This window comes from Toxorhynchites rutilus, chromosome 2, assembly GCF_029784135.1.
Source record: "Toxorhynchites rutilus septentrionalis strain SRP chromosome 2, ASM2978413v1, whole genome shotgun sequence".
In the NCBI taxonomy this organism is placed as follows: domain Eukaryota; kingdom Metazoa; phylum Arthropoda; class Insecta; order Diptera; family Culicidae; genus Toxorhynchites; species Toxorhynchites rutilus.
The window spans coordinates 253,431,480-253,459,452 of record NC_073745.1 but is presented as its reverse complement, the minus strand read 5'-3'; the positions used below and the strand labels follow the sequence as shown (position 1 = coordinate 253,459,452).

The window sequence follows — 27,973 nt, the reverse complement described above, 5'->3', positions numbered from 1 at the left end:
AATTGGTGTTTCGCAGCAAGATCAAAACAAAGAGAGAATTAATACTTGTTTTGTAAGTTGCCTTCTCAATGCACTGCTGTTTTTCCGATTTTTACTCTGGAATATTAGTATTCAACGCTAGTTCATAGTGAAGTGAAGCTCATAGTATCGAATTGGATGTTGATGGATTGACTTTAAAAAACAAAGAAGTTCGCCAGTTGTTAATCAATATTTTACAACTAGTTGCAATATACTGTAAATTTACGAGAAAATCAAGGTAAAAGTTTGATACACAGTTTGTGCGTACTTTAGTTTCTGATGTTTACTGATCATAAAAATTCCAACTTGATCACTCAGCCTTGAACATGTATATACAGATGCAGAGAGAGGGTATTCGTATGGAAGCTGCTCTAACAGTTTGGAGGTCATTAAAGTAGAAAAAAAATTGCCACTGTATATAATTTATTTTCGCGTTGTTTCACAATGTTTTTGTGTTTTTATGGTTTTTACCATAAACCATTTTACCATTTTACTGAGAAATATATTTTTTAAGCAATGCAATCTGATGATCACGACCTGCATCGTGAAGAAGCTGGCGTGGAAACTAGTAATCTGCAGGAACCTTCTAGTGAGAATATTTCTTCCGGTTCCACCAACGGTTTGTTTTCATACCTCTATACGTTCCTCAAAATCTAATCTTTCTATTAGCTTGTATAGAAGCACCTCGAGCATCTGCACATTTCCATTTTTTTTATCATCTTCCGTGTATATCTATTGTAGGAGCAAGTATAGCGCTCACTAAACTCCCTTCGGCGAATTCCGCCTATCCCCCTCTCTTTTGATATTACTGTCACTTTTTTTTTGCTCAAGTGTTTATGAGATCTTGGGATGTTTGAATCAATATTTTTAATTAATGTTAATTGATTATTTATTATTTACCCTTCTCACTATTGTTTACCCCTCAATGTGATTCCTCGGGGCTGATTACATGCTGTGATTTGCATGATTAGTGGATCGAACTTTCATTCCTGTGGTAAACGCGTGATTCATTCGTTGGGTTCAAAGGATTGGTAATGTTTCGTTTTATAACTTATTGTACCCATTCATATATAAAACAAAACAATATATATACTATGGTGAGAAGTTTTGGTATTGCTTCAACTTTATTGTGAAGCAGAGTTCAAAATGGTCATCCTGGAGAGATCACGTGCGTTCTTATTTCCTTTTCGTTCGCTGATATCGTAATGCATCGAAACCCATTTTGTGTCAAGCGTTCGAAAAATCGAACAGCAATTTTGATAATTGTCCATGTCTTTGGAAAGCAACCATATGGTCATGTTTTTGCATCAAAAGATAGTTTTATTTATTAGGGACCACCAACCATCAATTTTATTCTATTTTGTATAACTTTTTTGGGAAATAAAATTAATTTAAAACAAGTATGCATGGAACGTGTTTATTTGACTTATCTGAATACGAGAAGAAGTCATCATCTCACATTGCATTTTTAATTTTTTTATGAGTTTAAAAAGCTATCTTGCCTCGGCTATATTACCATTGTCTGAAACATTGCCTGTGGAGACTCGTAATAATTATATATATACAGGTCGGACTCGATTATATATAGTCAACCTTTTTTTTTCAAAAATTATTTTCAAATCCTATACAGAATTAAATCTCTAGAAAACAATTTTTTCATTAATTTATGAATGTCACATATTAATAGAAAAATTGCTTTTTTGTGATTCGATTATGTATTGGATTGGAAAATTAACGTTGAAAGTGAAATTGCGATTATATATAATCGAGTCTGACCTGTATATATATTAATTTTAGTGAATAATCTATCTATCTAGAAGATATAGAAGATAGATATTCTATATCTTCTATTCTTATACAGTGTTTTTCAGATTAAACGATCACGCAAAAAAAATCGAATATCTACTCGTTCAGTCTGATCGGATGGTTTTTAGTGTCAAGATGTACAATTTACAAGAACGTGTATTTTTAGTGAAATCGTATTACGCGAGCAACCGAAGCCTGGGGGTACGTGAAGGACCATTGCTATGTTAATAAGCCACAAAATTTGGGGGAACTTAAGAGGAAATAACTCGAATTTTCAACAGCATCGAAGTGGCAATGCTAGAGTTGTGCATGAAGAATTTTGTTCACCGTTTAAAACGCGTTATCGAAAAAGGGGTGGTTACATCGAAAATGTCCTAAAATAAGCTTCATTTTGGATTTTTAGGAATAAAAATCGGTTCACATTTGTGGAAGTTATTAAAATTTGTCGCGTTAGCGTTTAATCTGAGGTCGCAAAATATATATTATACCACTAGGGTACCAATTACTATATATTTGTTACCAATTAGAGTGGCCCTATGCAGAAAACAAATCAGAACAATTTTTTGTTGTGTTTCATCGTTAAATTTGGCTTCAAAACTACATATATCCCTGAATTTTTATTATCATTCAGTATTTTTAATCACGATTGTCTTATTTTCGTATAAAAAAACTCTGTTAATTGACAGATGGCGCTACAAAATCGAACTTTCATCTAAACAACTAACTAGCGTTTCTGACGTTCGCCGTAGCGATTCCTACGAAACAATCAACAGAAGCGACATGAGGAAGTATACATTCACTCTGCGAGACGCTATTATGAGCAACGCCGACACAGCCTTTGATATCACCAGGCCAAAACGCAATGCATTGTCATGACATTACGGCTCGTGGATCCAATTAAAAATTAAGTCTTTAATAAACTTCCTCACAACATTGACTTTGACGTTGCTCGATGAATTCGAATGAATGGCAAAAGCGAGGATTACCTCATACGTACATTTTTAGTCGACAAAATACGTCCGCAATTTGGTAATTCAGCATTCTGTAATACGTTCGACTCAGATACAAACGAGTTGGGCAACTGTGACAACCTTGCCATGCAATTCGCTATAGTCAACATTGAGCTTCGTTTTCCATTTCTGTGAAGCGAAAATGGTAATGGGTTTTCTGGTGGAAAAAAATATGCTTTTAACCCATTAGTGCCCCGCGTATGAAATTTAATACGCAAAAATGCACGTTTTGGATGAAACTGTTAAACTGTTAAGTGTTAAGCGCATTTTAAATGATACCACATGACCATTTAGGAGTGTTTTTGTGTCAGTGTCATTTGTTTTGTTGTGTATTGAAGCTTGAAAAGTTCGACTTTTCCGCAAAAGTCGCAAAGTAAACATAACCTACACCTGGGCAGTAATGGGTTAATACAAAAAATATAAATGAAAATTAGTTCTACCATATAATATATGTCTTTTATGTCACAGAGTGACACAATATCTGCAATCGAGGGAAAATTTTGAATTAATTTCTGATAATATTTTTATAACAGTGTTATGAATAAAGTGTTGACGGAAATGCAAGGATAATTACAGAAAATAGTTAAGTTAGAGTGAGTCTTCTAAGTATTCACATAACATCGAGTAAAATTTTTCATCCCAATTTTAACCATTTGAAACTAGTTTCGGGTATGCTGGCCCATGCGATGATCTGAAACTTTCATCGCCTTGGATGCACAATGCGTAGATGGAAAATGTGCAAAGCATTTTTCTAAAGATTGCACCAATGACACGATCAAGTGTAGGCGCATATCTAATATATCAACGAAGAAATACTGGTACTGTCAGACAATCATCAATAAATATCAACAACTTCGACTTCGATATCGACAATCGTTGGGTGGTGACACATTCGTTTCCGTTAAGCAAAACATGAAAGACCATTTTATGATGAGTTCTACAGTATGGTGAAGAGCAATAAATATATTCGCAAGTTCATGAATAAAAGACGCAATATGGTAGTGTTTCTAATTCAGAATACCGATCATTGATTGAATGACAACGCCATGAAATGCTTGATTCAATATTTCTGAACTTCTCTGCCGCGACACGGTTTTTCTTAATAGAACACAATAGTTACGAAGGTTTCACGTTTGTTTATCGAATGTCAAAACGTATCGTCATTTCAAACAGCAGAAATGCCAAACAAACTTTCGTTCTAATTGTTTCATTCGTTCAATTTAATCGAACATGTTCGATTAATTTTATAGATCGTTTAAGGGGGAACACCGGTCAGGAAGGTTGAAAAAACCGAATTTCTGTTTTTTGCATGTTTGGGAACCATATTTCTGAAGGGATTTTTCGATATTTGATTTCGTTCGAAAGCTACAGCCAAAAGTATGAGGTCACCACAAGGGATACAGTATTGCTGTACGATTTTTTAAACAATAACCAAAAATATCACAATAGTTCACTTTATTCTTAACATCCGAAAAAAATCACGAAAATTCGATATTTTTTTACCTTCCAGACAGGGGTCCCCCTTAACCATTCAAACACACTTACAAAACATTAGTAATATTTTTATTTAACAACCAAAACGTTCAGTAGTAATAGTTGCTATTGTATGAAGCGATCACTACTACTAATGTATAAATAAAACATTTTTGAACAAATTGTAAAAGTTACATTTGAGGTTCAAAGTTTTCTGCTGAACGAAGCCGATGGAAACGATAGCAAATACCATTGTTAATTGAACAGGTAGCTCACCGTGTTTGTGAGTTTCTTTCAACATCAGCTTTCAGTGAAGAAGATCGACGATATGGAAAAATATGAAGGAAGGAAGGTATTGAATTAGAGAGACTTTAAACTCTGAGAGTTCATTCGTCTCTGGAAAAATATGAATATTCGACTAACCATTTTATGGATAAATACGGAGTACTAAAATGTGGAACAGATTTCATGCTTAATTTCGATCGATTCTCTTCATCGATATTCGATAAAACGTTGAAATTCTCTAACGTCAGCGGTGAAAATATTTCCTGATGTGTTTGACGATCTGGATTCTAGAAGAGAATCTCGTTTATCAAACTACCTGACAAAAATACCGTAAAATTCGTTATCTAAAGAGAAAGTCAATACAAAGAATCGATCGAAACAGATAGGTCATATAGAAAAGTTGAGTATGATTTCATTTATTTCTGACTGAAGATCTGAATGTATAAATCTGTTAAACGTGTCCACGTGCACATAATCTGTACCGGCACGCACCTCCCCGTGGACAAGCGTGGGCATTGTCGTTAACCATACCTTCGATCACCCTCTACCACTTTCTAGATGTAGTGCAATGCATGTTTTGAAAACAAATCTCCAACAACACTGATTGTGTTTCGATTGAAGTACACATGACTTCCGCATGTTTACATTTTACTATCTCTGAAAATCTTTCTCTTATTCTATTTTCTATCACAGTTCCTTCTACTTATCATTGAGTCATCTTATAAAAAAATATGTTGTTTAATGTTTGTCTATTGTCAACAAAAACCAACAAGGTCTGTGTGCAAATCTTTCCGTTCACATCCATCAGTTTGAATCTGAATCTAGAGCTGTACAGTATCTCTTTTGCCACTTGCGGCAACTCTGTAACGTCTCTTAGAGGAACCACTTGTGTAGTTGTAGATTGTGCGTTGTCTAATTGGAGTATTTGTCGGAAAAATGCTCGTAGAGCACCCGATTATCGCAACGGTTGAGATGGAAAATCTCATCATGTTCTTCAGTTTGCTTGATGCAAAGCAGCATTGGCACAACATTCACAGGAATCTATGTACGTCCTGTTCGTTCTCTTCTAAATGTGTCACTTCACCCAATGATTGTGCGCTTTCGGTACAGAGCAAAGTATTAATCACTTCTTCTTGTGCATTTGTACACAGTTCGTTCCCGTGTCCGTTATTGGTTCAACGACATCGTCGATGAGATGCGCAAGAAGAGCCCCGCTTCTGTCCAAAAGTGGGTGGATTCGATACAGATCCCGTCGGGTGGAGCCGATGGTGCCCAAGAAGCTGGCCCATCATCAACGGAGCTAGCAGAGCAGCAGCAAAGGATGCATCATGCCTGTTTGATCGAATCTGCAGAGCCAACTGAGAGTGCCGAATCCGGATCCGAGATGGATCACGAGAGCAACGAAGATGCAATCAGACTGGGAGTTCCGATGTCACATTCTGATGGAGAACAAAACCCAACCGGTGGCGCTTCCGCCGGAGTGGATCAAAAATCTGAGGGCTCATCGATGTCCATTAAGAACTTGCTATCGAAGAAAACATTATTAGAGAAATTCAGTCGCAGTAGTACAAACCTGGAACAGGCGGCAGAACAGGAAATAGGCCTTCAGGAGGACGACACGCGTAAAACGTCCTCTCTTGCATCAATTGGCAAGATAAAAATCAATGAGTTTTACGACAAACTTAATATGAATAAGGCAAAGTACAACCTGATTAAGGCGAGGAATATTGACATTCGTAACATGATCGGGGCCAGTAAAGATAGTATAAATCAAAAGCTACAGCAACCCCAACAGCCGCCAAATAATTTTGAATTACCACCGAAATTGATAGTTGCTGTCGAAGCGAAGGATGAACCTATGGTGGAACCTATTGTTGTGGAGAATGAAGGAGGGACTAACCCCGAACGATCGGAGGTAAGTTTTTTTATCCCACGATTACCGAAGATAATTGTTTTTCTACTTATAGACAAGTGGCAAACTCAGCACCGCTGATATCTATGAGTTTTCATTCGATGAATCGTTCCCCAAGGATGATGACGTTCCGGATCCGAGCGAAGATGATGAGAAGGAAAACTTTGAAGTGTCCCCACAGCTCTATGACATTTACCTGAATCCACCAAAAACCTACCAGCGGATGGGCATAGGAAAAATTGGTCGCAGCTCGAGTGAAAATCCTCGTATTAGCAGACGCTTCAATCTGATGGAAATCGGGCGTAGCTTTAGTGAGATGAATGATGATGACAATTTCATTATTGGCGAGGGTAACAACAGTTGTCCCAACCCATCGTCGTTAAATACCAGCTCCAGTATCAACAATAGCAGTACCAACATTCTTGCTCGCTCGGTTCCGGTAAGCCCTATCCCGCGGACGTCCAGTAAGCTTAGTATTCATCAGGAGAATTCTCTCTCCGATTCTCCTCGGCGGCGGAGCACGATGCTGATGAAGGACAGCTCCCTGCAGTCTGATTCAAGTCGATGTTCCAGCGTGGAAAGTTTACTGAATGCAAGAAAACCCGATCCCGAACGAATATTGCTGAATCTGGGTTTTGGTCCAGCGCCACACAGTACTGATGTTCTGTCAAAAATCCCGAAAAGGTAACAGGAATCGTCTACAACTATGCTACAACTATTACTGTAACGATCCGTTGCTTCCAGATTTCTCAAGCCCTCGCAGGTTCGGGGAGTCGACACGGAGGCCTTCCTGCGGCAACAGCAATTATCCATGCATATACACGAGAACAGTGTCCTCGGTTACCGTGGACTTGTTGGTGAGTTGAGTCTTAATACGCACGCATCCTATTGGTAACAAAATTCTTGCTTGGAACAATCGCTCCAAATCATGTGCATTTATCCGAGGTAATTCTGACATCATTAACCGACCGTTGTTTCTTCCATTTCCTTCTTCACCCGGATCGATTACAATTGATGCATTAACCAAAAATTCTAGCTGATTATGAGAGGTTACAGATTCTTCAGCGCTTTCAGTCGCGACCAATGTAAGCTAGAATATTTACCAAGGATATCCTTGATAATAGTTGAGCGAATCACAATTTGGTAACACATTAAAGGTATAACAAATGTTTATGCATGTTCCCTTTTGCTTCGTATTTCTTTCATTCGTTAGTTACATTGGCGTTCATAATTTGAGTACTGTGCACGGTTTACAATTGCGATCTAAACCAATTCCTGTTTCTCATATTTCGATAATTTTCTCTCATCGCAAATATAAAATAGGCATCTAAATAATCATGTGTATGCTATTTGTTAGCTGAAATCGTGTGTACATTCCTATAGTGTAGTGTAGGTTAGATCTCGATTTTGTTATTAAACGTTTTCGATGAAATGCGCATAACATTATATAAAGTCTATCAAACATACTCGTGTGTACCGCCTGTGAGTCATAGTATCATAATTAAACAATATACCGGAAAACGATTTAACTCGGTAACTTTTTTTTCGATTTTCTACTCATCTTCGTAGAACTCCATAGAACTACATCTTTCAGGAAGGGTACCAAATTCTGATACCAATGGAATCAGAAATTCTGTAAGATTCGTTTGATATACTTTGCAGTACAATCCACTAATGCCTACACAGTTTAATTTAAAGAAAACTGGAAGCATTCTCATTTTCCCATACATTTGTTCTGCCGATTTGTGTGCATTCCCGAACAGAGTTGTTAATTGACGAATTTACGCAAAGCTGAATCAGCTCATGCGACATCTACATTAGAGCTCAGAACCACAAAAGTGAGGGTGTTTGTTTATTTTACGCACTGAAAAGCAAGATTCGGTGGTGATTATTCATTTTATTTCAATTTAGATTCATTTCAGCCATTGAATGTCGTCAGTATATGGTAAGAAAGTTGGAGTTTTGTATATTTACGATGGTTTCAACACGTGATTTGACCAAAGTCATAGATAATCTTCGAAAATTTTAAGTTTGATAATGCATACCGGTTATTGATACTATGGATAATTGCGATGAAACCGATATCATATCAAATAGGCTGATATCTTTGATTATGTAGGGGCCGATACGAGAAGGATTTGCAGTATTTTTAGCGCAAAACGGAAATTACAATGCTATAATCATAAAAGATTATTTGATTGCGATGAGTTTGGAAGAAATTTAATTATGCGCATGTTTATATATAACATGTTATTTATTTACCTCTTTCAATAGTGAAAATTGTAAAAATGTTGACAATGGTTGAACTAAAGAAGGAAATTCGAGAGCACAAGCAAACACAAGTAGAAAAATGCACGATTCGTGCATGTGAGAACTACCTTGGAAAGCCCGGAAGTAAAATATACGTGATTTGTTTTTGAGTTTTAGGTTACATTATCATTTTCTTAGTTTAAAACCAAAATCCAGATGTCTCACCGATCGTTTACGTTTTGCGTTAGATCGCCAATTGGCGGTTTGTAGTTCTTTCCATAGATTACAATGTTATAATCATAAAAGATTATTTGATTGCGATGAGTTTGTAAGAAATTTTATTCTGCGCAATTTTATATATAACATGTTATTTATTTACCTCTTTCAGTAGTGAAAACTATAAAAATGTTGACAATGGTTGAATTAAAGAAGGAAATTCGAGAGCACAATCAAACACAAATAGAAAAATGCACGATTCCTGCATGTGAGAACTACCTTGGAAAGCCCGGAAGTAAAATATACGTGATTTGTTTTTGAGTTTTAGGTTACATTAGCATCATTTTCTTAGTTTAAAAACAAAATCCAGATGTCTCACCGATCGTTTACGTTTTGCGTTAGATCGGGCTTTCCAAGATAGTTCTCACATGCACGAAACCATGCATTTTCCAACTTGTTTTTGATTGTGTTCTCGAATTCCTTTTTTTTTTGTTCAAACATTGTCAATATTTATACAGTTTTTACAAACGAAAGAAGTAAGAAAATAACATGTTAAATATGAAACTAACTGACCCGGCAAACGTTATTCTGCCATATAATGTATTTCTAGAGAATATTTTGGTTGGTAAAAAACGAATATACTTCAAGAGAGTTTGTATGTTATCGTACAGATCTGTCAAAGTGATCTAAATGATGATTTTCCCAGCGAAACATACATATGCGTACCTATTATTTTCGAATTTTCCCTTTTATTTTAAATATCCTTCTTATATATAAAGGTGTACATAGTCAATTTTTTCGAATTTTTCAAATAATCTTAAATATTTTCCAAAGTACTCTATCATTCTAATTTGGGTGAAGACAAACTCACAAAATATATGGACGACGTAGATCTGATCAGCCGTGGAGAACAGCGTGATGATGAGTTATACGTACGTGGGAAAAGGTCTCTTTTATATATAAAGATTGTGCAGAATTAAATTTCTTCCAAACTCATTGCAATCAAATAATCGTTTATGATAATAATAGAATAGTCATTCGACGAATTTACGCAAAGCTGAATCAGCTCATGCGACATCCACATCAGAGCTCGGAACTACAAAAGTGATGATGTTTGTTTATTCTGCGCACTTGAAAGCGCGATTCGGCCGTGATTATGTTAATTAATTTTTATTTAAAATCATTTTAACCATTGAATGTCATCAGTAAAAAAAAAGTAAGAAAATTATATTTTTGTCTATTTACAATGGTCTCAACACCCGATTGAACCAAAGTCAAAGATAATCCTCGAAATGTTTATTTTTGATAGTGAATATAGGTTATGAGTACTAACTTCCGGACATTTTTCAGAAGCTCAAACTGTGAATAATGACGATGCAATCGATATCATATCAAGTTGGTGGATATCATTGATTGTGCAGGGCCATCCTTCCGGCCGATACGAGAAAGATCTGCAATATTTGAAGGGTAACAAATGCCACCCATCATTTGCTTAGAGAAAACATGTGAATTATAACACTTGTAACGAATCATTCGTCATATGTTATGAATGAAAAAATGTAAAATGATGATTTTCTAACCTTTTCAGCGTAGAAAGAACACTTGAAACCGGGAAATTTGCAGAAAATTTCTGATTTTTCAAAACAGGTCCAACCAATTCCACACAAAAAAAACAAAACGTCATCATTTTATTCGCTGCGCCATTTGGTTGCAATTCTAACGTAAATTCGTGAATACATTCGTTTTTGCCCGTTTTCAACATATTTTGTTTAAGGTGAGGTGGAAGCTAGCCACAAATGGCTGCCACAATGGCGCTCATTTCTTTCATCTCCCTTCCTCACCCCTCGCCCGAAAATCAATAATTTTGCGAAACAGTGTGAAGAAAATGATCGTTTTCGCAAACTTCCCATCAAGTAATATCAACCAAACTGTAATCGATTACTCACAAGATATTAAATTTTTATCTGCTGTCGTACTGTATAGTGAAAAACGTCGGAAAACTCGAGCAAGTGCTCTGAAAGTTAAATTTTCATTTTTCAATGTTCGGCACTGATGCCAGACAACATCGAAACAGCTATCAAAACCACTCAATAAAATGTTATTCCTGAGTCATAGCGTTTCATGTCATAAAAATCAATAGAATAAAATTGTGTTGATATCAATACAATTATTATTTTTACGTTTAATGGGTCTATAATGTAAGTTTTAGTAACTTTAACATTGGGGAAGAAAATTGTATTGCAGAGCTCGGAACACTGCCACGGCTGCCTATGCTTTCAAAAACAATAAGCGGAAAAGTATTACATTCAATCAAAATGTCTCGGCCAACGAAGAGAAGGGTTAAGGCTCTCCAACGTGAATATGTGAAAACAATACGACCAACGAAGGAATGAATTATCAGCATCGAGTTACTATGCGGAAGAACTTGTTAATATCAAAAGAGCCCCAATCCGCATGTATTATAAATTTGCTCATTTTGCTCATGTTACGCTCGCGTATAATCAGAATTTTACTTCATATGCAAATGCACCTTCTATATATATATTTGTATTTGCATTTGTTCATCGGAACATATCGTTCATACATTTAACTTCAGTATTGAATTTTTATTTTTTTTTCAAATGTATTCAAAGACTCGTGTCAATGAAGCACCACCCAGTCTGATAAGTGAATTGATCTATTTACATGTGCTCTACTCTTCTCTCACAAACACTATTACCCCATTTTTACACATGGGTTTACCTATACTACTACAATGGCTAGCTTCCACCTTCACCTTAAATAAGCCATCCGCGATTTGAAGCCACACTAGAGGCGAATGAACTGCAAAGTTTAAAGCCTCTTAAAAACAAAGAATCAATCAATCAATGAAGCCACACCACTTCTCGTTTGGTGGTCATCGAAGCAACATGGTTGCCGCAGATAGTCGAGCGGGAGAGGATTGTTTTCTTGTCGGGAGAAGGAAGAGTATGGAAAAGAGTTTCTTTCCACAAGGGTCCTTCTCAGGGCTAGAGGCGGAACCCAAAAATAGAATAGAATGAAAACACAGATGCGAGTGAACTAGCATAACACAACGAGCGAATATCATTTATGCCTAATGCTGAATTCACACATACACACAGCTCGATACAAGGAGAAGAAGCCCTCTGTATCGAGGTGTGCTACGATAAAGAAGAGTAGCATACGAGAATTTTTTGTACTATTGCGGTATGGAATATAGATGGTCGGTGTTAAGTTAGAGGGGATTGAGCTTGTAAAAATAAACGAATTAATAAAAAAAAATCAGAGGGGACCAAGTCGCAAAATTAAAAAGTTCGAGTTATTGATTACATTTGGTTAAGCATTATGTAAGCTACATACCACATTTATCAGATTTGGAAAATAAAGCATACAACAGGAATAATGCAGTTAGAGCGGACCATGTACCATTTACCATGGCGAAATGGCTCTATATCCTGCGCAGACAGAGTGGACCATGTGACAATGATTTGTATGTTGAATTTAAACAATATCCAAGCGCCGAATTCAAACCAACAAAACATTTTCTTGAAGCTAATAGGTACCTTGTCGAAATGTGCTTAAACCCGTTAGTGTAAAATGTGCACATTCTGAGTATATTAAAAAATAAACTTGGTCCACTTCGACTGAACGGATCAGTGAAAAACGCTGGTCTTCAGGGTGAATGTTCGCAAATGTATTTTTCAGAGTGCGATTCAGGCTGTAGCGATGAGAATGAATTCAAATTTAATGATTCTATTGACGAATACTGTCTAAGATGAAAATGGGAAGTTTATGCTTTAACATGTTTGCCGGCAATCATATTCATGCCAGCAGTAGATGGCAGAGACTATTATGCGGAACGCAATCAAATGCTTATGCAGTTCCAAACTAATAATCCTTCTCGCTCTAATTTTCATAGTCTGACCACCATAGTCATAGTCATAGGCACACTTTGACTCACAACTGGTAATTGATTGATAAATATTTCGAAATTGTTCAGTCATAGTGAACCAACTCTTAAAAAATGCTTCATTAGGTTCAGTCAGAGCGGACCATGTACGTATAGGCATCCAAATAACTGCCTTTTTGGCATGATACTTGATGTCTTGATGTCAACTATCATACGTTAAAGTATTGCCAGAGAGTAGCTAACATTTCTGAGAACAATATTGAACGAAAAAATTAAATGTTTTGAAAATTGCAGAGCATTAAACTTCATGTTCGTTTTTCTCGAAGTCATAAAAATGTCACATGGTCCGGTCTGACTTAACACCGACCAGATATACACTGCATTTATTTAGATAAACGTATATTTCATGAAAGTATGCTTTCAAATTCCAGCAGGGTAACCTTACTGTTGCATGTTGTGGGGTTCGATCACATCTCAAGCGGAATATAGGAGCAAAAAGGTTCAAAGTTTGTGATCGATATCTGAGTGGGAAGGAGAAAGTCTGATGCGAGTTGAACCAAATAAACGAGAAGTGCTGATAGCTTTCGACTCTACTCGACTCTTTCGAGTCTTCTGAAGTAATAAAAAATTAAATAGCTAAAAAGATATTACAAAAATTTCGATGCATTCTAAAATAATATCCGAAGTGATAAACAAGTGGATTGAATAATATAGTTCCGTAGTTCTACGTCAAAAACTGCGGTCGTGTCCTAGATACAACCCATTACAATTTTTTTACTCTACATAAAATTCGATAACAAACGGCTTGGTGGGGTTGATAAAGGTGACTCTTCAATCTCTAACCGTTCCCCGTCAAATATTCAAATGCGTTTATATCGCTTTAACTGTTTGAGTGCGGAGTAAATTTTGTGACCATATGCTAAAAGAACGGATGAATTTGGGTTTATTTATATGGACTGATGGACTGGTGCAAAAATCTCTAATATCCATCCAAATATCGATAAGCGATAAGCGATAGAATCCTGCTTTCTCCAATTTGTACACCCAAAATGTTGAAATACTACATTAAAAGATGTCAAGTCAAAAATAAAACATAGAACACTAAAACGGTTAAGGTAGAATATAGGTTTTATTTGTATAAATCCATATTGCTTATATTTCTTTTTCTATTTTCTTTTCTTGTTCCTTTTACATGAATTGAATTTTCTCCGTTATTTTAAAGTAGAATTCAGCTTGCTATACGTTCACTTTGTTTTTGATGTTTATTTCTACACCTGATGCTTTTATGATACATCGTCGCAAACGTTGTTGATTTGACAGTCCTCGGGAAATTATGTGGCTGTGTGATTTGTCCGGTGGTTTATCCTCTTCACATTCCCCGTAATTTTGCTGGTAATTTCTATCCTTAATTTCGAGTTTAAAAAGCGGGCTCTGTGAATACAGCTTGAAGTATGTACGTCTTTTCTATGAATGCAATCATTCTCTTCAGGATACATCCTAATCACCCACTGGACGCGGGCATCTATTTATCGCTGCTTCATTACCCATCAACAGTGCCTCCTTCTCTTCCTCTAGGCAATTTCTTCGATAAGTTATCGTTAAAAGATATTCCTTAATCTAGAGCAGGGTTTTTCAAAGTGGTCGATGTCGACCCCCTTGGAAACTTGAGATGGGTCGCGAGGGAAAAATGTTTTTCAATTTACTAGCTGACTCGGCAAACGTTATTCTGCCATATAAATTATTCCTAGTGAATAGTTTTGTTGTTCAATAAAAGATAAGAAATGTAAGTGTGTTTGAATGTTTTACGGATCTATAAAATTATCGAATGTGATCGATAAAATAGTTTTATGTTTATACTGCCGGAAAAGATGGTGCGCGTTGTCATTCGATAAATACATATGAATCGTTCGTGGCTCTTGTGTTCTACTAAGTGAAAAATGTCGCACCGCTATATCGTTGCGGAGCAATTCAGAAATATGAATGCAATCAATCTTTTCATGTCGTATCTTCCCCCTTCACGTTCTTCAATGTATGTGAAAAATTAAAAATGTAAAATAAATTATCCGAACGGATTGCATTTTTAAACGGTTCTATTCAGTTTGCTCTGTAATTGGTATGTTTGTATGTTTGTTTGTTTGTATGTTTGTATGTTTGTAACATGTTTGTCTGTAGCGCTTTATCACATTAATAGAAATTTGAACCCCTTCTTGTTGACCGATTGATCTGAAATTCGGAACACACTTTTATCTCTGCAGTCATTATAAAACTGCGTATTTCATGATTTTAAAAATCCAAGATGGCGGATTACATATTTTCTCAAAACCCCATCAATATGGGTTTTTCCCAAACCCCATCAATATGGGTATCAAAAGAAAGGGCTTGACTAGTAGAACACAGTATTTCAAACCCCGTTCAAAACCCCATCAATATGGTTGTCAAATGAAAGGGATTCACTAGTAGAACACAGTTATTTATGAAAAATGCAAATCCAAAATGGCCGCCACCACAAAATGGCGGATAACATATTTTTTCAAAACCCCATCAATATGGGTATCAAATGAAAGGGATTGACTAATAGAACACAGTTATTAATGAAAATGTAAATCCAAAATGGCCGCCACCACAAAATGGCGGATTACGTATTTTCTCAAAACAAACCCCATCAAAATGGGTATCAAGTGGAAGGGATTGACTAGTAGAACACAGTTATTTATGAATAATGCAAATCCAAAATGGCCGCCACCGTAAAACGGCGGATTACATATTTTCTCAAAACCCCATCAATAAAATCGTGGGGCACATCGGATTTCCATTATCCACATTTAGTTGTTTCATCATATGCCCACGATTTTATTTTAGTCTCATCATTCCCCTAGATTAATGAAGGAAGGGATGTGATAACTACTAACTGCTACGTGCCTAATTTTTTTTAGCTTTTAGTACATTAACTTTAACTTAACTTAAAAAGTTTTTTGAAACTTGTTTTCTCTAATCGAGTTGTGCCAAATATTATTCCAAATATTATGCCAAATAAGTATTCAAATACTTAGAAGACACACCCTAACTTAATTTTTATTTGTTTTGTACCGCGGGACCCTGGACTTGCACTGGGACAATATCACGACAGGGTTTTTGAAACGCGCACGGTACAATTAATAAAAACGTTACTTTATTTGCTACGTACTAGACGGATACATTTAGTGATGGACGATCAACAATTGACTCGATCCATAACAATAACAATGCAAACGACAACAAGTGACAACCACAATAAAAACACATGTATGCGCATCTCCAGCATCGCTCAGTGACAGACATGCTGTCATGTGCGAGCCCTGCGGTCTAAGCTGCGTCGGATGAACAACGTATCCGAAGCGCGGCAAAATAGAGGTGTCCACAATATCTCCCCTTTTAATAGAGGTGGTACGGGTCGAACCTTACTGGCGGTCTTCGTAGCCGTGAAGAGCGCCTAGCGATATCCACCACCGGTTCCACTTCGACAGCGGACTTGAACTCGGTCGATGTTGACGTTGTTGCTGGTGATGATGATGGTGCTGATGATGGAAGCACAGCTGAGACCTCGTGACGTGTCGTAGACGTCGCGCGAGTTTGCACAGAACCTATTATGGTTCTTTCAGCACTGGAGACAGACTCTGATGCGGGTGAAGATGGCGCTGGTGGTTGACTTGATAGATCCAAGGCACCCAGCAGAATGTCCAGCGGCTGCAAATGCTGGTTCGAGGTGGCATGCTCGGCACAAGCTACCGAACGCTTCGAACAGATGACGGATCGAACCTGTTCTTTCATCTTCAACTTCGTTTTTGTCTTGGTGCACAAGTCAAGCTTCTCGCTGGAGACCTCTGGAAAAGATAACTTGAGTGCACCTGTCGACACTGGCGATCCAGACACGTGGCAGCAGAAGGTGTCCATAGGTATTGACCATAGATTGAAATCCGAGTAACTGCAGCTGCTTCTCGGTGACACGGATGAGCTCACGTCTTGTACTTGTACGTCTTGTATGTTGCCAGATGCCGTCTTCAGCTTCACCGTTGCCGATGATAACGCAGGACTGCCAATGCTCCGCCAAATCTCCCTGCTGATGACGGTGATGTCTGAGGCGGTGTCGAGTTGCAGGAGGATATTTGTTCCGAAAAAGCCCGCGGAGACAAATCTACGTCTTTGCTGCACACTGCACCCATCGACGACCACCACCTTGGCGGATACTGCTTGCTTCCTGCGCCTCCTTCCAGTTTTTCTGTGTTTGGCACTGGCACAGTACCCCTCACGATGCCCGAACTGGCCACATTCGGTACATTTGTGACTCTTGTACCTGCAGTCCTGAACATAATGAAATCCGCCACAGAACCAACATGGCGAATTTGGTTTCCTGCCGGTGTCACTGGAAGGATGCTTCGGTGACTCAGGATCATGCTTTTCATACCACTTTCCACCAAACTTTCGGATCGCATGTACTTGGTCGTACGTGGACGTAGATTCAATCATAGCGCTGTCGTGCTTCAGGTTGTACAGCCGCTGACACTCCTCCGAAAGCTGCTCCAGCGTCACATCGTTCCTCTCTTCGATTCTCGTGAGGAGGCGGTGCCGATTTCAAACCACACGTTTCGATTTCAAACCACACACGTAGACCAAGCACTTGAACTGCTCCTCTGAGAGCTTTCCTAGCTCGAACTCCACGCAAGCCTTGTTTACGCGGCTAGCGAATGCCACATGGTCACGCCACGGTTTCCAAGAAACTAAAATTTTTCGGGAGTTTCGGTAAAATATAGCTTACATACCGTTCGTGCTCCGATGCACCCAGCTTTCGCAAAAGAAGACGAACTTTTGCTTCACCGTCCAATCTAGCAGCATCCTTCTCGAAGAGATCGTCGTATCTCGAGTACCAAGCCGCAAACATCACGTTGGAGTCGGTCTCGAACCGGAATTCCTTGATGTTGCCGGCCAAAGAGTCAAAAATCTGCTCCGGATTCGTTGGTACCTGCACGTTGATGGACGAAGCGATTGTACGGAGAAAGCGCTCATGCTTTTCATCACATTGCTGCTGCTGTTGAATCAGCTGGGTCATCATCTCTCGGTGCTGCTGCTGCATCATTTGCAAAATTTGCACGAACACGTCGCTACCATCTTGTACATGCAGTTGGTGGGGCGGGAAAGGCGCGTACTGCTGCTGCTGGGCGGCAGAGACGGGAATATATTGCTGCTGATAGTGGACCGCCGGCACGGGGATAATCGGCTGATTCTGTTGCCGTTGATTATTTATCACACCCGTGGGGTCAACACTATTCTGCCCGTCGTCGTTGCTCGCCATCGCACTTTCACTCTTTTCTTACGCGCGGGGGGCGAAATGTTCAGTGTGTTTTTCCGACGTTGAAAAACAACACACTCGCGATTACTCGTCGCCACTTTTGTACCGCGGGACCCTGGACTTGCACTGGGACAATATCACGACAGGGTTAATGAAACGCGCACGGTACAATAAATAAAAACAAACTTTTTTTGCTACATACTAGACGGATACATTTAGTGATGGACGATGATGCAAACAACCACAATAAAAACACATGTATGCGCATCTCCAGCATCGCTCAGTGACAGACATGCTGTCATGTGCGAGCCCTGCGGTCTAAGCCGCGTCGGATGAACAACGTATCCGAAGCGCGGCAAAATAGAGTTGTCCACAACAATATGAATTTCCTTGCATTACAATTTCCGTTTAAGATTTTTCTCCACATGCAGATAATGTGTTATTCTGTAACAGGTAACATACACTACAATAGATCAAACTAATGATCGCAGTAGTTCAATGCTCCTACAGAAGAACATTGCACATATATTTGATACGGGAGAGCTAAATTTCATTCATAATTTTTGTTTCAAAAGATTGTTAAGGTTGTCACATTTGCACAACTCGATTGGGCTCTTACGCAATAAATCTACACACGTGCTCTCCAGCAGGTGTTTTATTAGGTTTGATGACAATAGCGTGAATATCATTTTGTAACCAGAGTAAGTGTGATATAAAGAATTTCAATAATTCATTGTGCTTATTCAAAAAGACTTCCAGCTCGCCGGTGATGCGGCTGGCTTTGAACGAATTGAGGTTACTTGCGTATGTGTGAATTGAAGTTCGATGAAGCGAACGTAGCAACATCTGTAACGGTTAAATTATTTGAACATTGTTCAAACAAACATACTAAAATTCCGATTAGGGCATAGAGGTTGAAATTTGAGTTAATATGTATGACTTAAAGCCAAATTTAAGAAAAAAATGTTCAAAAAAATTTATTTATTAAATATATGGTAATCGGTACCCTAGTGGTTCATATATAGTTTTCGAACTAACAGTTCAGCTGAAAAGTCTATAAGATCTAAAGCACAGTAAAACTATAGTTAGTTATAGTTATAGTCAATATAGTTGCCTTCGAGGGCGATATAGCGATTATAGCAATCTTGCAACTTTCGATACCCTTTTTATAGTACACTAGCTGACCCGGCAAGCTCCGTCCTGCCCAAATATTATTTTTTGTTATCAATACCTCCAAACATTCACGTTTTCCTACTTACGATTATGGGTTCAATCGCAGAACTGTTCATTGATTCATCTTCTAATTGACCCTTCTCTTTTAATATAAGATTACTAGGACTTCTACCAAAACTTGGCATTATAATATCAGATTATTTTCAGACAAGATTTTTCAATCACTTGCAAATAACATGTTTTTCCGTTACATAGAATAAATGTTTGATACAGAAAATATGATAGAATAAAGATAGCTCTAAGTCGGATAATTCCTCCTTCGAGTTTTGCTATTATCAACACATTCGGCGATCCATTTTTATTTATATAGATAGAAGAAGATATAAGAGTGCGTTTCGTACAATTAAAATCCATTTCAACCTTCGAACAAAAATCAATTTCGTTGGCGCAAACATCAAATGGACTAACAACGTACTTTCGGTTTTTCCTCAAAACCAAAAGGCTCTTGCTTGGCAAGATTTTCAACTTTTTTGAATTTGTGTTTCAGCTGCAGGGTGACGACCTCAACTTGATTGAAACTATATCAATAATATCGGCCTTTCTGGCAAAACTTTAAAAATAAAATTTAGGCAGGAAAGGATATTCACAGTTTCCCTAGTATAGTAAATATAAAGCATAATATAAATTTGTGAGTGAGTGGCTCTTGCTCTTTTGGTTTGGTCATGGCTTTCACATTATCTGTCCTCTGGTATAGAAGACCTTACAGATGGACAGTTGAATGATTGCTGTATTGATAAAACATGCTGAAATATCTTTTTTTTCGAGTTTGCACTTCATTTTTAGTCCTTTATTGCCTTATCCGCGATTTTCGTTATCCGAGGTGACGTTGCCAGACTATTCCGCGGATAATCGTGGTTCTACTGTATTTTCAAGTTCCTCAATTCGTACTATATCACAGCCATGGTATGAGCCAAGGCAACACAGATGCGGAGCTCAAGCAGAAGTACAACCAAGGCTATCATAAGTTCTGGTTAAACCGCAACATGTAAGTCTCATCATCCATGTTGAGACAATGAGGCTTCGTCAGCATCTGGGTGTACAGTTTCCGGGCCCATGACTTTCCCACCGTGTTTTGCCGCTCGTCACGATTTGGAGCCCTCTGCGCTTTGTACGTATGCAGTCCGTCGCGGTCGTTGGCTCTCTGAAGGAAGGTTCGGACAGATTCAACTTTTTGACCACATCACTGACCGAAGCATTGGGATTCCGCTTAAACGCTTCCACGACACGCTTGTGATCCTGATCACGGATAGAACATCCATTCTGAGCGCTTTTCTCATTCCGTTCGATGCTCAGAGTGGTGCTTGCGCAAAGTTAATTCGCGATGTTGCTTTTGGGAGACGCCATTTTTCCAATTTCTAAAAAACTGACAACGATAAAAATACAGTGTAAACAATACACTCTAAACTACTTCTACCCAAATGCTTAAGAGAAAATATCTGGGTAATTTTCTACAGCGTTTTTTTTTTTGTTTCGTGATGCAATTCCATGGGGACACCCTTTAGTCTTAGACGCATTCATTCCAAGCCTAATCGGTCCTGCTCCGTATTTCAGTCGAGTGTACAAGTCTGCTACCGTCACATGTGTTTTTCCGTTCTTCTGTCCATGTCGTCGACGAAGCAGAGGAACTGACTGGACTTGTTGAGAATCGTGCCCCGCATGTTGAAGCCCGGGTTGGTAAATGAGTTGACTAAGCGTACCATCAATTACTTCGCGAACCCCACTCGTGGTCCGTAGTTTCCTGTCCAGTAACTCCTATCCCTACCTCCCCGTGGTGCCGGCTGGGGTACGAGTAACCATAGTGAAGATCAGATAACCAACCCCGGTGGGATCTTGGTCGTATACTGACAGGGAAGGGGGCCTATCCGAGCGTCTGTTCACCATGGAGGTCCGCATCAAAACAGCGTCTGATCCCCACGTCTTATCACTGTCTTCGTGCCAGCGGGGACTATAAAAAGAGCTGTGCACGCCGGTCCTCCGACAAGACAGGGGGTTGGTGCAGGCCGTGCAAGCCATCTATAAAAATGAAACGCACAGGAAAATTCACAAAGAAATCGGGACAGGACAATTGAACTAGACCCACACAAAGAACACGGACTAGAGATTCAGGGTGGCCACTCATTCGGGAAAAGCGGGAAATGCGGGTAAAAGTCGGGAATCAAAATACATCGGGAAAAATGCGGGAAAAAGTCGGGATTGTTCCACGCAGTCGGGATTTTTTTGCGCAGTGTTTTTTTTCGGCTCTCTAATAAGTTACTGCATGTGTTTTAGCGCATTACGACTTTCTAAGTAGTGTGAATCTTTGTTTTTAAAAAAAAAACCTGTCGGCGAGGTAAGGAAACAAGAGAAGAATAAGGAAAGGCATCCAAACTTTAAACGGAGTTTTGCATTAAAGGGTGTGTCACATCAAATTGCATCACGGAAAAAACGCTGTAGAAATTCGGCGAGTAGACCGATCCGTTTGAAAATTTTAGACAGTAAAATAAAAACTATTAAACAACTTTTGGCATTTTCTTTTTATTCATACTTCGAGCCCAAGCCCGTATGCTCGCACCTTCCTCTTTACCCCGTCCATAAGGTTCTGTACAACGTCAGGTTGTAGTTTTTTTTTGAACAGAAATCCATTTTCTCTTGAAGTCCGCCTCCGATTTGACAACTTCTGGGTTCTTCCGGAGGGCCTGGTTCATAATCGCCCAATATTTCTCTATTGGGCGAAGCTCCGGCGCGTTGGGCGGGTTCATTTCCTTTGGCACGAAGGTGACCCCGTTGGCTTTGTACCACTCCAACACGTCCTTTTAATAGTGGCACGAAGCGAGATCCGGCCAGAAGATGGTCGGGCCCTCGTGCTGCTTCAATAGTGGTAGTAAGCGCTTCTGTAGGCACTCCTTAAGGTAAACCTGCCCGTTTACCGTGCCGGTGTATTTTTCAGGCTTTATTGGCATTTATTGGAAGAAGAGAGTATGATTGAATGAAAAAACTCCAAAAAAATATGTTTTCTTCATCTTTATTATGTTTTAATAGTCATCTAATCCAGCATCCTCGAAACAGAATAATTTTTGTTACTCCAACATAAATAACGAAATTCTATTTTTTTACTGTTATTCATTAAAAGTAAGCAACTGAATATAATTTATGGAAGTATAAAGAGCTATAAAACAACATAAAATCGTATTAATCGATTGTGGTTTCATTGGGGTAAGAATCAGAACTGCATGCTCGAAACAAACATATTTTTAAGAAGTTTAACAAGTTTGCATCTTCAATATTCTTTGTCTCTGTATTCTTGGTAAACTAAGAAGTAATGCCTTTTTTTAGATGTAGCTTAAAAAGATGATATTAAAGGATTTCTAGGAACTTCCTTTTCTTTTTTCTTGTTTTCTTGTCGATATTGTCCATTATAAAAAAAATATCCCCGAAACTGTAACTGTTAAAAATTACCATAAGCCACCGATTAGTTTATAGTTTACTGTTTACAATTCTTCCACAAGTGAAATTCGAAACGAAACGACACAATATTATTAAATTTCATTTTTGTGAGTCGGGAATTTCGTGAAATCATGCGGGAAAAAGGCGGGAATTCAAAAATTGAAATTGGGTGGCCACCCTGGAGATTGGAAACTCGGAACATGGAACTGCAAGTCAATTTTCTTGTGAGTACTCGAATTCTTTTGGAAATATTGAGAGCCCGCAATTTCAACATCGTAGCGCTACAGGAGGCGTGCTGGAAAGGTTCGATGGTGCGATCGTTCCAAGGTGGGTATACTATCTACTAGAGCTGCGGCAACACACACGAACTGGGTACAGCTTTCATTGTGATGGGGTAGATGCAGAAACGGGTGATTGGCTGGTGGCGGGCCAACGATAGAATGCGCAGACTGAGAATGCGAGGCCACTTCTTCAATATCAGCATTTTAACGTCCACAGCCCACAGCACCGATGACGACAAGGAAGAATTCTACGCGCAGCTGGAGCGTGAATACGATCGCTGCCCAAAACATAACATCAAAATCGTCATCGGTGATTTCAACGCTCAGGTCGGCCAAAAGGAGAAGTTCAGACCGGTAATTCTTAGGTTCAGCGCCCATCAGCAAACCAACGAAAACGGCCTCAGACTTATCGACTTCGCTATCTCCAAGAACATGACTATACGTAGCACCTTCTTTCAGCACAGCCTCCAATATGGTTACACATGGAGATCACCACAGCAAACAGAAACACAAATTGACCACATTTTGATCGACGGTCGGCACTTCTCGGATATCATCGGCGTCAGAACCTATCGTGGCGCTAACATCGATTCAGACCACTGGTGATGGTCAAACTGCGTTCTAAACTGTCAGTCGTCAATAACATAAGATACCATCGCTCACCACGGTACCACCTACGACGACTGCAGGAGCCGAACGTTGCTTCAACATACTCGCAGCGTCTTGAAGCTGCGTTACCGGGGGTAGACGAATTGGATGCTGCTCCCCTCGATGAATGCTAGAACACCTTAAAAGCAGCAATTAACAGCACAGCAGAGACCGTCATCGGGTATAACGAGGACACCGGAACGAATGATTTGACGACGAGTGCCGAGCGCTCCTGAACAAGAAGGATGCAGCGCGCGCAGCCATGCTGCAACGAGCGACTCGACAAAACGTGGAACAATACAGACTGAAGCGAAGGCAGCAAACTCATCTCTTTCGGGAAAAAAGCGCCTCCTGGAAGAGAAAGAGTATGAGGAGATGGAGCTGCTTTATCGTTCTCAAGAATCGCGGAAGCTCTTCAAGAAACTAAACCCCTCGCACAAATGCTTTGTGCCGCGGGCCGAAATGGAGGCAGCACTACAATGAACAACTGAAAAGCGCGCAGACAGGAGACCAAGACGGCGTTAAGGAGGACTACACCGGTGCAGTGAACAACGATGACGTACCACCCCCGACGATGGGTGAAGTTAAGGAGGCCATTAATCAGCTAAAAAACAACAAAGCAGCCGGTAAGGATGGCCTCGGAGCGGAGCTCTTCAAAGGAGGTCCGGGAAAACTTGTAGAGTGTATGCATCGGTTGATAGTCAGGATCTGGGACACAGAACACACCACATCTTCGTTGACTTCAAGGCCGCATATGATACAATCGATCGATGACAGCTATGGAGGATCATGGACAAACACGGCTTTCCCCGAAAGCTGACAAGATTGATTCAGGCAACGATAAACGATGTGCGGATCTCAGGTGAGCTGTCGAAATCATTTGAGACTCACAGGGGACTTCGACAAGGCGATGGACTCTCCTGTCTGCTCTTCAACGTGGCGCTGGAAGGTGTTATGTGGAGAGCGGGCTTCAACATGCACGATTTTCAAGTCTAGTCTGTTTATCTGCTTCGCCGACGACGTAGACATAATCGGAAGAAGACATGCGACGGTAGCCGACTTGTATACCCGACTGAAACACGAAGCAGGGCTGATTGGGCTTGGGATCAATGTGTCTAAGTCTAAATGCATGTTTGCAGGAAGGGCTGATCGCAACAGAGTTCTTCTTGGTAGCAGTGTTGTAATCGACGGCGAGCTCGAGGTGGTAGAGGAATTTGTCTACCTTGGCTCGTTGATAACAACTGACAACAACAGCAGTCGTGAGATTCGAAGACGCATAGTAGTCGCATGGAAGTCGTGCCTACTATGGGCTCCGCAAATCCTTGAGGCGGCACTTTTGGGGGATCTGCTTCAGTGTATAAATCTGGTCCCTTGTCGAACAACAGGCATGAACTCGGCCTGATAACTTCCCACAAATTTATTTACTATAGGCGATAGACGTCGAAAGAGGATTTGAGACAGAATCGTGATTGCACGGTAGTTCCAAAAAGTCGATTTTAAACGATTTTTTTTTTTCGAGATCTCGACGTTTTATGCATTTTTAAGTCATTTGGCATTGGAATAAAATTTCGATTTTCTAAATTTCCTTTCCTCCCCCCTTGGAATATTTTCGTGTATCAAAAAATCAAAACTTTGAATTCTTTGAGGCACCCGTAAGTTATGTCCGATTGAGCTGAAACATTGCACAGTCCTTTTTTTTGGGCCAATAAACAAAAAGTACATGGTCGGTTTTTGGAATTTGAAATGACCATTTTCGCTGCCATTCTAATGTATATAGTTCACAAAAAATTATAAAAAATGTTTATTTTTCACAAGCTTGCATGTATCACTGCTTTTTCAAGCAAGAAAAAAAGTACCAGTACGATACCCATGCCCAAGTTCAACACAACCGCAAAGGGTTAATAATTTATCATTAATTTATTATTAAGAAAATTATGTATTTTCTCCATCGAGAAAACCGAACAATTTCAACTCGCACACCTATAACCATTATAATTATATAACCATTCAATACAATATGGAATGATTCTTGGTGTTTATAGATCATCATATCATTGAAATGCGTTAAACATACTCAACTTTGACCTGATCTGATCTACTTTAATTAAATGAGAGAACAATTTTCTTATATATTTATTTGGATTGTTTTTATTTTTTTCACTGTGTTGCATTTTATCTCTGGAATGTTGACACGTTCTTCAAGAAAGTAGAATAAGTCCTACGCAGAATTGTATTCTGGCTACTACAAGATGAAATTTTCTTCTGTGTTTTGCTTGCTTTGAAGACATTTTTATTTCAGCAAAATTTTTTATCGTCGTATATTAGAATAGCTATTATTTTTTTTACATTGATTTTTGCATTTTTAGTCGATCGTTGTTTGCATTGTTCTATATTGGAATCCAATCTGGAATAAAAGACCAATAAGGCTCCGGTTTCTATTTTCCACCACAGGCAATCCTCACATCCCTCCATCTATGATAGTAGCAAAAATAATGGAACGATTCCAGGAGAACGAACGGGGCCGACTGGAACGCAGCAGTACCATCAGTGGAGCGATCGAAATGTCTACTTCAGTGCCAATGGCAGCCCAGTGCGATAGTCAAACTTCGTCCAGCACTTCCACACATATCTTAATTCCGCGCCACTCATCACTTGCCTCTGAAGGACGATTATGTTCTGAAATATGATAGCTCTGACTGTTTACCACATTGGCATATCATAAAGAACGCAATTAATTTATAGACACACGTTGAGCTTAAAACCTGTACTTTATTTTTTATAGACAAGTCTACACTAACATTCCTCCGGAACGAATTCGTATTCTAGTATATATTTAAAAGTGAACTAAAAATACATTCCTCTTTGAAAGAAATGTTAGAAGGCAGTATTCGATATCCGAAATTTTACAACACTTTATCACACTTTTGATAGTGATTTTCTTATAAATGTGATATGAGTCAGGATACGTAAACAAAAAAAAAGAATAATAACATGGAAATGAACGAATAATTGAATATAATGTGATGTTGAATACCTACTGCGACTTAACCTGAGCTTCTGGTGAAATATTTTGTTATCATGTTGAGAACCAATCTATCCCATAAAAAAGTTGATTATTTTGACTGTTGATTAATCTTGTAGATCAGTGTTTATGTTATATTCTGGAAATTCACGTAAATACAGAATGAAGCGTTATGCAAAACATTGGCTGTTTATTGATTACTTAAATAATATCACAGACTTTTTGGAGAATAATTCAAAAATCGCTCTCAATTACTCTTGGAACACTAATCGTCCGGTTTCCCCTCTTCATGGGAAGGTATTCATTAGAAAATGAACTAAGGCGTCGCTAGAACGCCTTAGAAATGAACAAATTACGTAACGCTAAAAATCCGGTCAATCACAGAGAGCAACTACGAAGTGTACAGTCTACCCAAGCTCAAGCTCAAGCACTGATGTGTTTCGACTGACACTTCTGCATAGAAATGTTCATTTTGGTCAGGTGCTTCTTCACCATTTAACCGGTTGACTCGACCTTCCGGCCCAAGTTGCGGAACGATCAGGCCACCTTGCTTTCGGTCTTTTTTTTCAGTTTCTGCTGAGCTTTACAGTTGAGCGTCCGGAACCAGGCTCCCATTCGACGCTCTCGCGTTCCGCCTGAGAGAGAGATGGCTGTAAATGCCGGATCCGCTAGATCCGGCGGACACCCGATGTCCAACTTCTTTTCCCCGGGGGTCATCTAATAAGCATTTTTGTAGAAAGCCTAATAAACGTCGAATTTATGGAAAGTTTGTTTCATTGAATTATATCAAACTGCGTCCCGCTCAAAATGGGTTTTTTGTTATGATTACATTCGAACATTCACGTTTTCTTACTAAGCGAACGTTCATTGATCCAACGATCCAGAACTATTCATTGATTGATCTTCTAATTGACCCTTTACAATTTCCTTTTACTATAAATTTCCTAGTACTTCTACCAAAACTCATCTTCTATATCTATAAAAATGGATTTCTCTCTGCCTGTCTGTCTGTCTGATTTTTATGGAATCGGAAACTACTGAACCGATCGACATGAAAATTGGTATGTAGGGGTTTTTGGGGTCGGGGAAAGTTCTTATGATAGTTCGAGACCCCTCCTAAAGGTGGGCTGCCATACAAATGAAACAGAAATTTCTGCATTACT

General features: G+C 39.0%; 1 protein-coding gene across 6 annotated transcripts; it reads left to right on the top strand.

The window, feature by feature from the left end:
• Window positions 1-27,000, top strand: LOC129764887 (uncharacterized). 6 transcript variants are annotated; one of them, XM_055764453.1, is made up of 6 exons: window positions 60-256; window positions 533-637; window positions 5,744-6,507; window positions 6,560-7,188; window positions 7,249-7,361; window positions 26,240-27,000. In XM_055764453.1, the coding sequence occupies exons 2-6, from the start codon at window positions 535-537 to the stop codon at window positions 26,473-26,475; spliced, it is 1,845 nt and encodes a 614-aa protein (XP_055620428.1). In that variant the 5' UTR covers window positions 60-256; window positions 533-534; the 3' UTR covers window positions 26,476-27,000. The 6 variants fall into 6 exon arrangements, 4 of the variants coding, with proteins under 4 accessions (XP_055620431.1, XP_055620428.1, XP_055620429.1 ...); XR_008741276.1 differs by lacking the exons at window positions 60-256; window positions 533-637 and adding exons at window positions 4,689-5,637; window positions 7,541-7,661 and having other exon boundaries at window positions 26,240-26,378; XM_055764456.1 differs by lacking the exons at window positions 60-256; window positions 533-637 and adding an exon at window positions 1-52.
• The last annotated feature ends 973 nt before the right edge of the window (window positions 27,001-27,973 follow it).

Excerpts from the sequence above, each read along its gene's own strand:
- LOC129764887 (XM_055764452.1), top strand. The coding sequence starts at position 5,529 with ATGCTCGTAGAGCACCCGATTATCGCAACGGTTGAGATGGAAAATCTC. Across the intron at positions 6,508-6,559 it reads CTAACCCCGAACGATCGGAG|ACAAGTGGCAAACTCAGCAC; the intron begins GTAAGTTTTTTT and ends TTCTACTTATAG. Across the intron at positions 7,362-26,239 it reads CGGTTACCGTGGACTTGTTG|GCAATCCTCACATCCCTCCA; the intron begins GTGAGTTGAGTC and ends TTTCCACCACAG.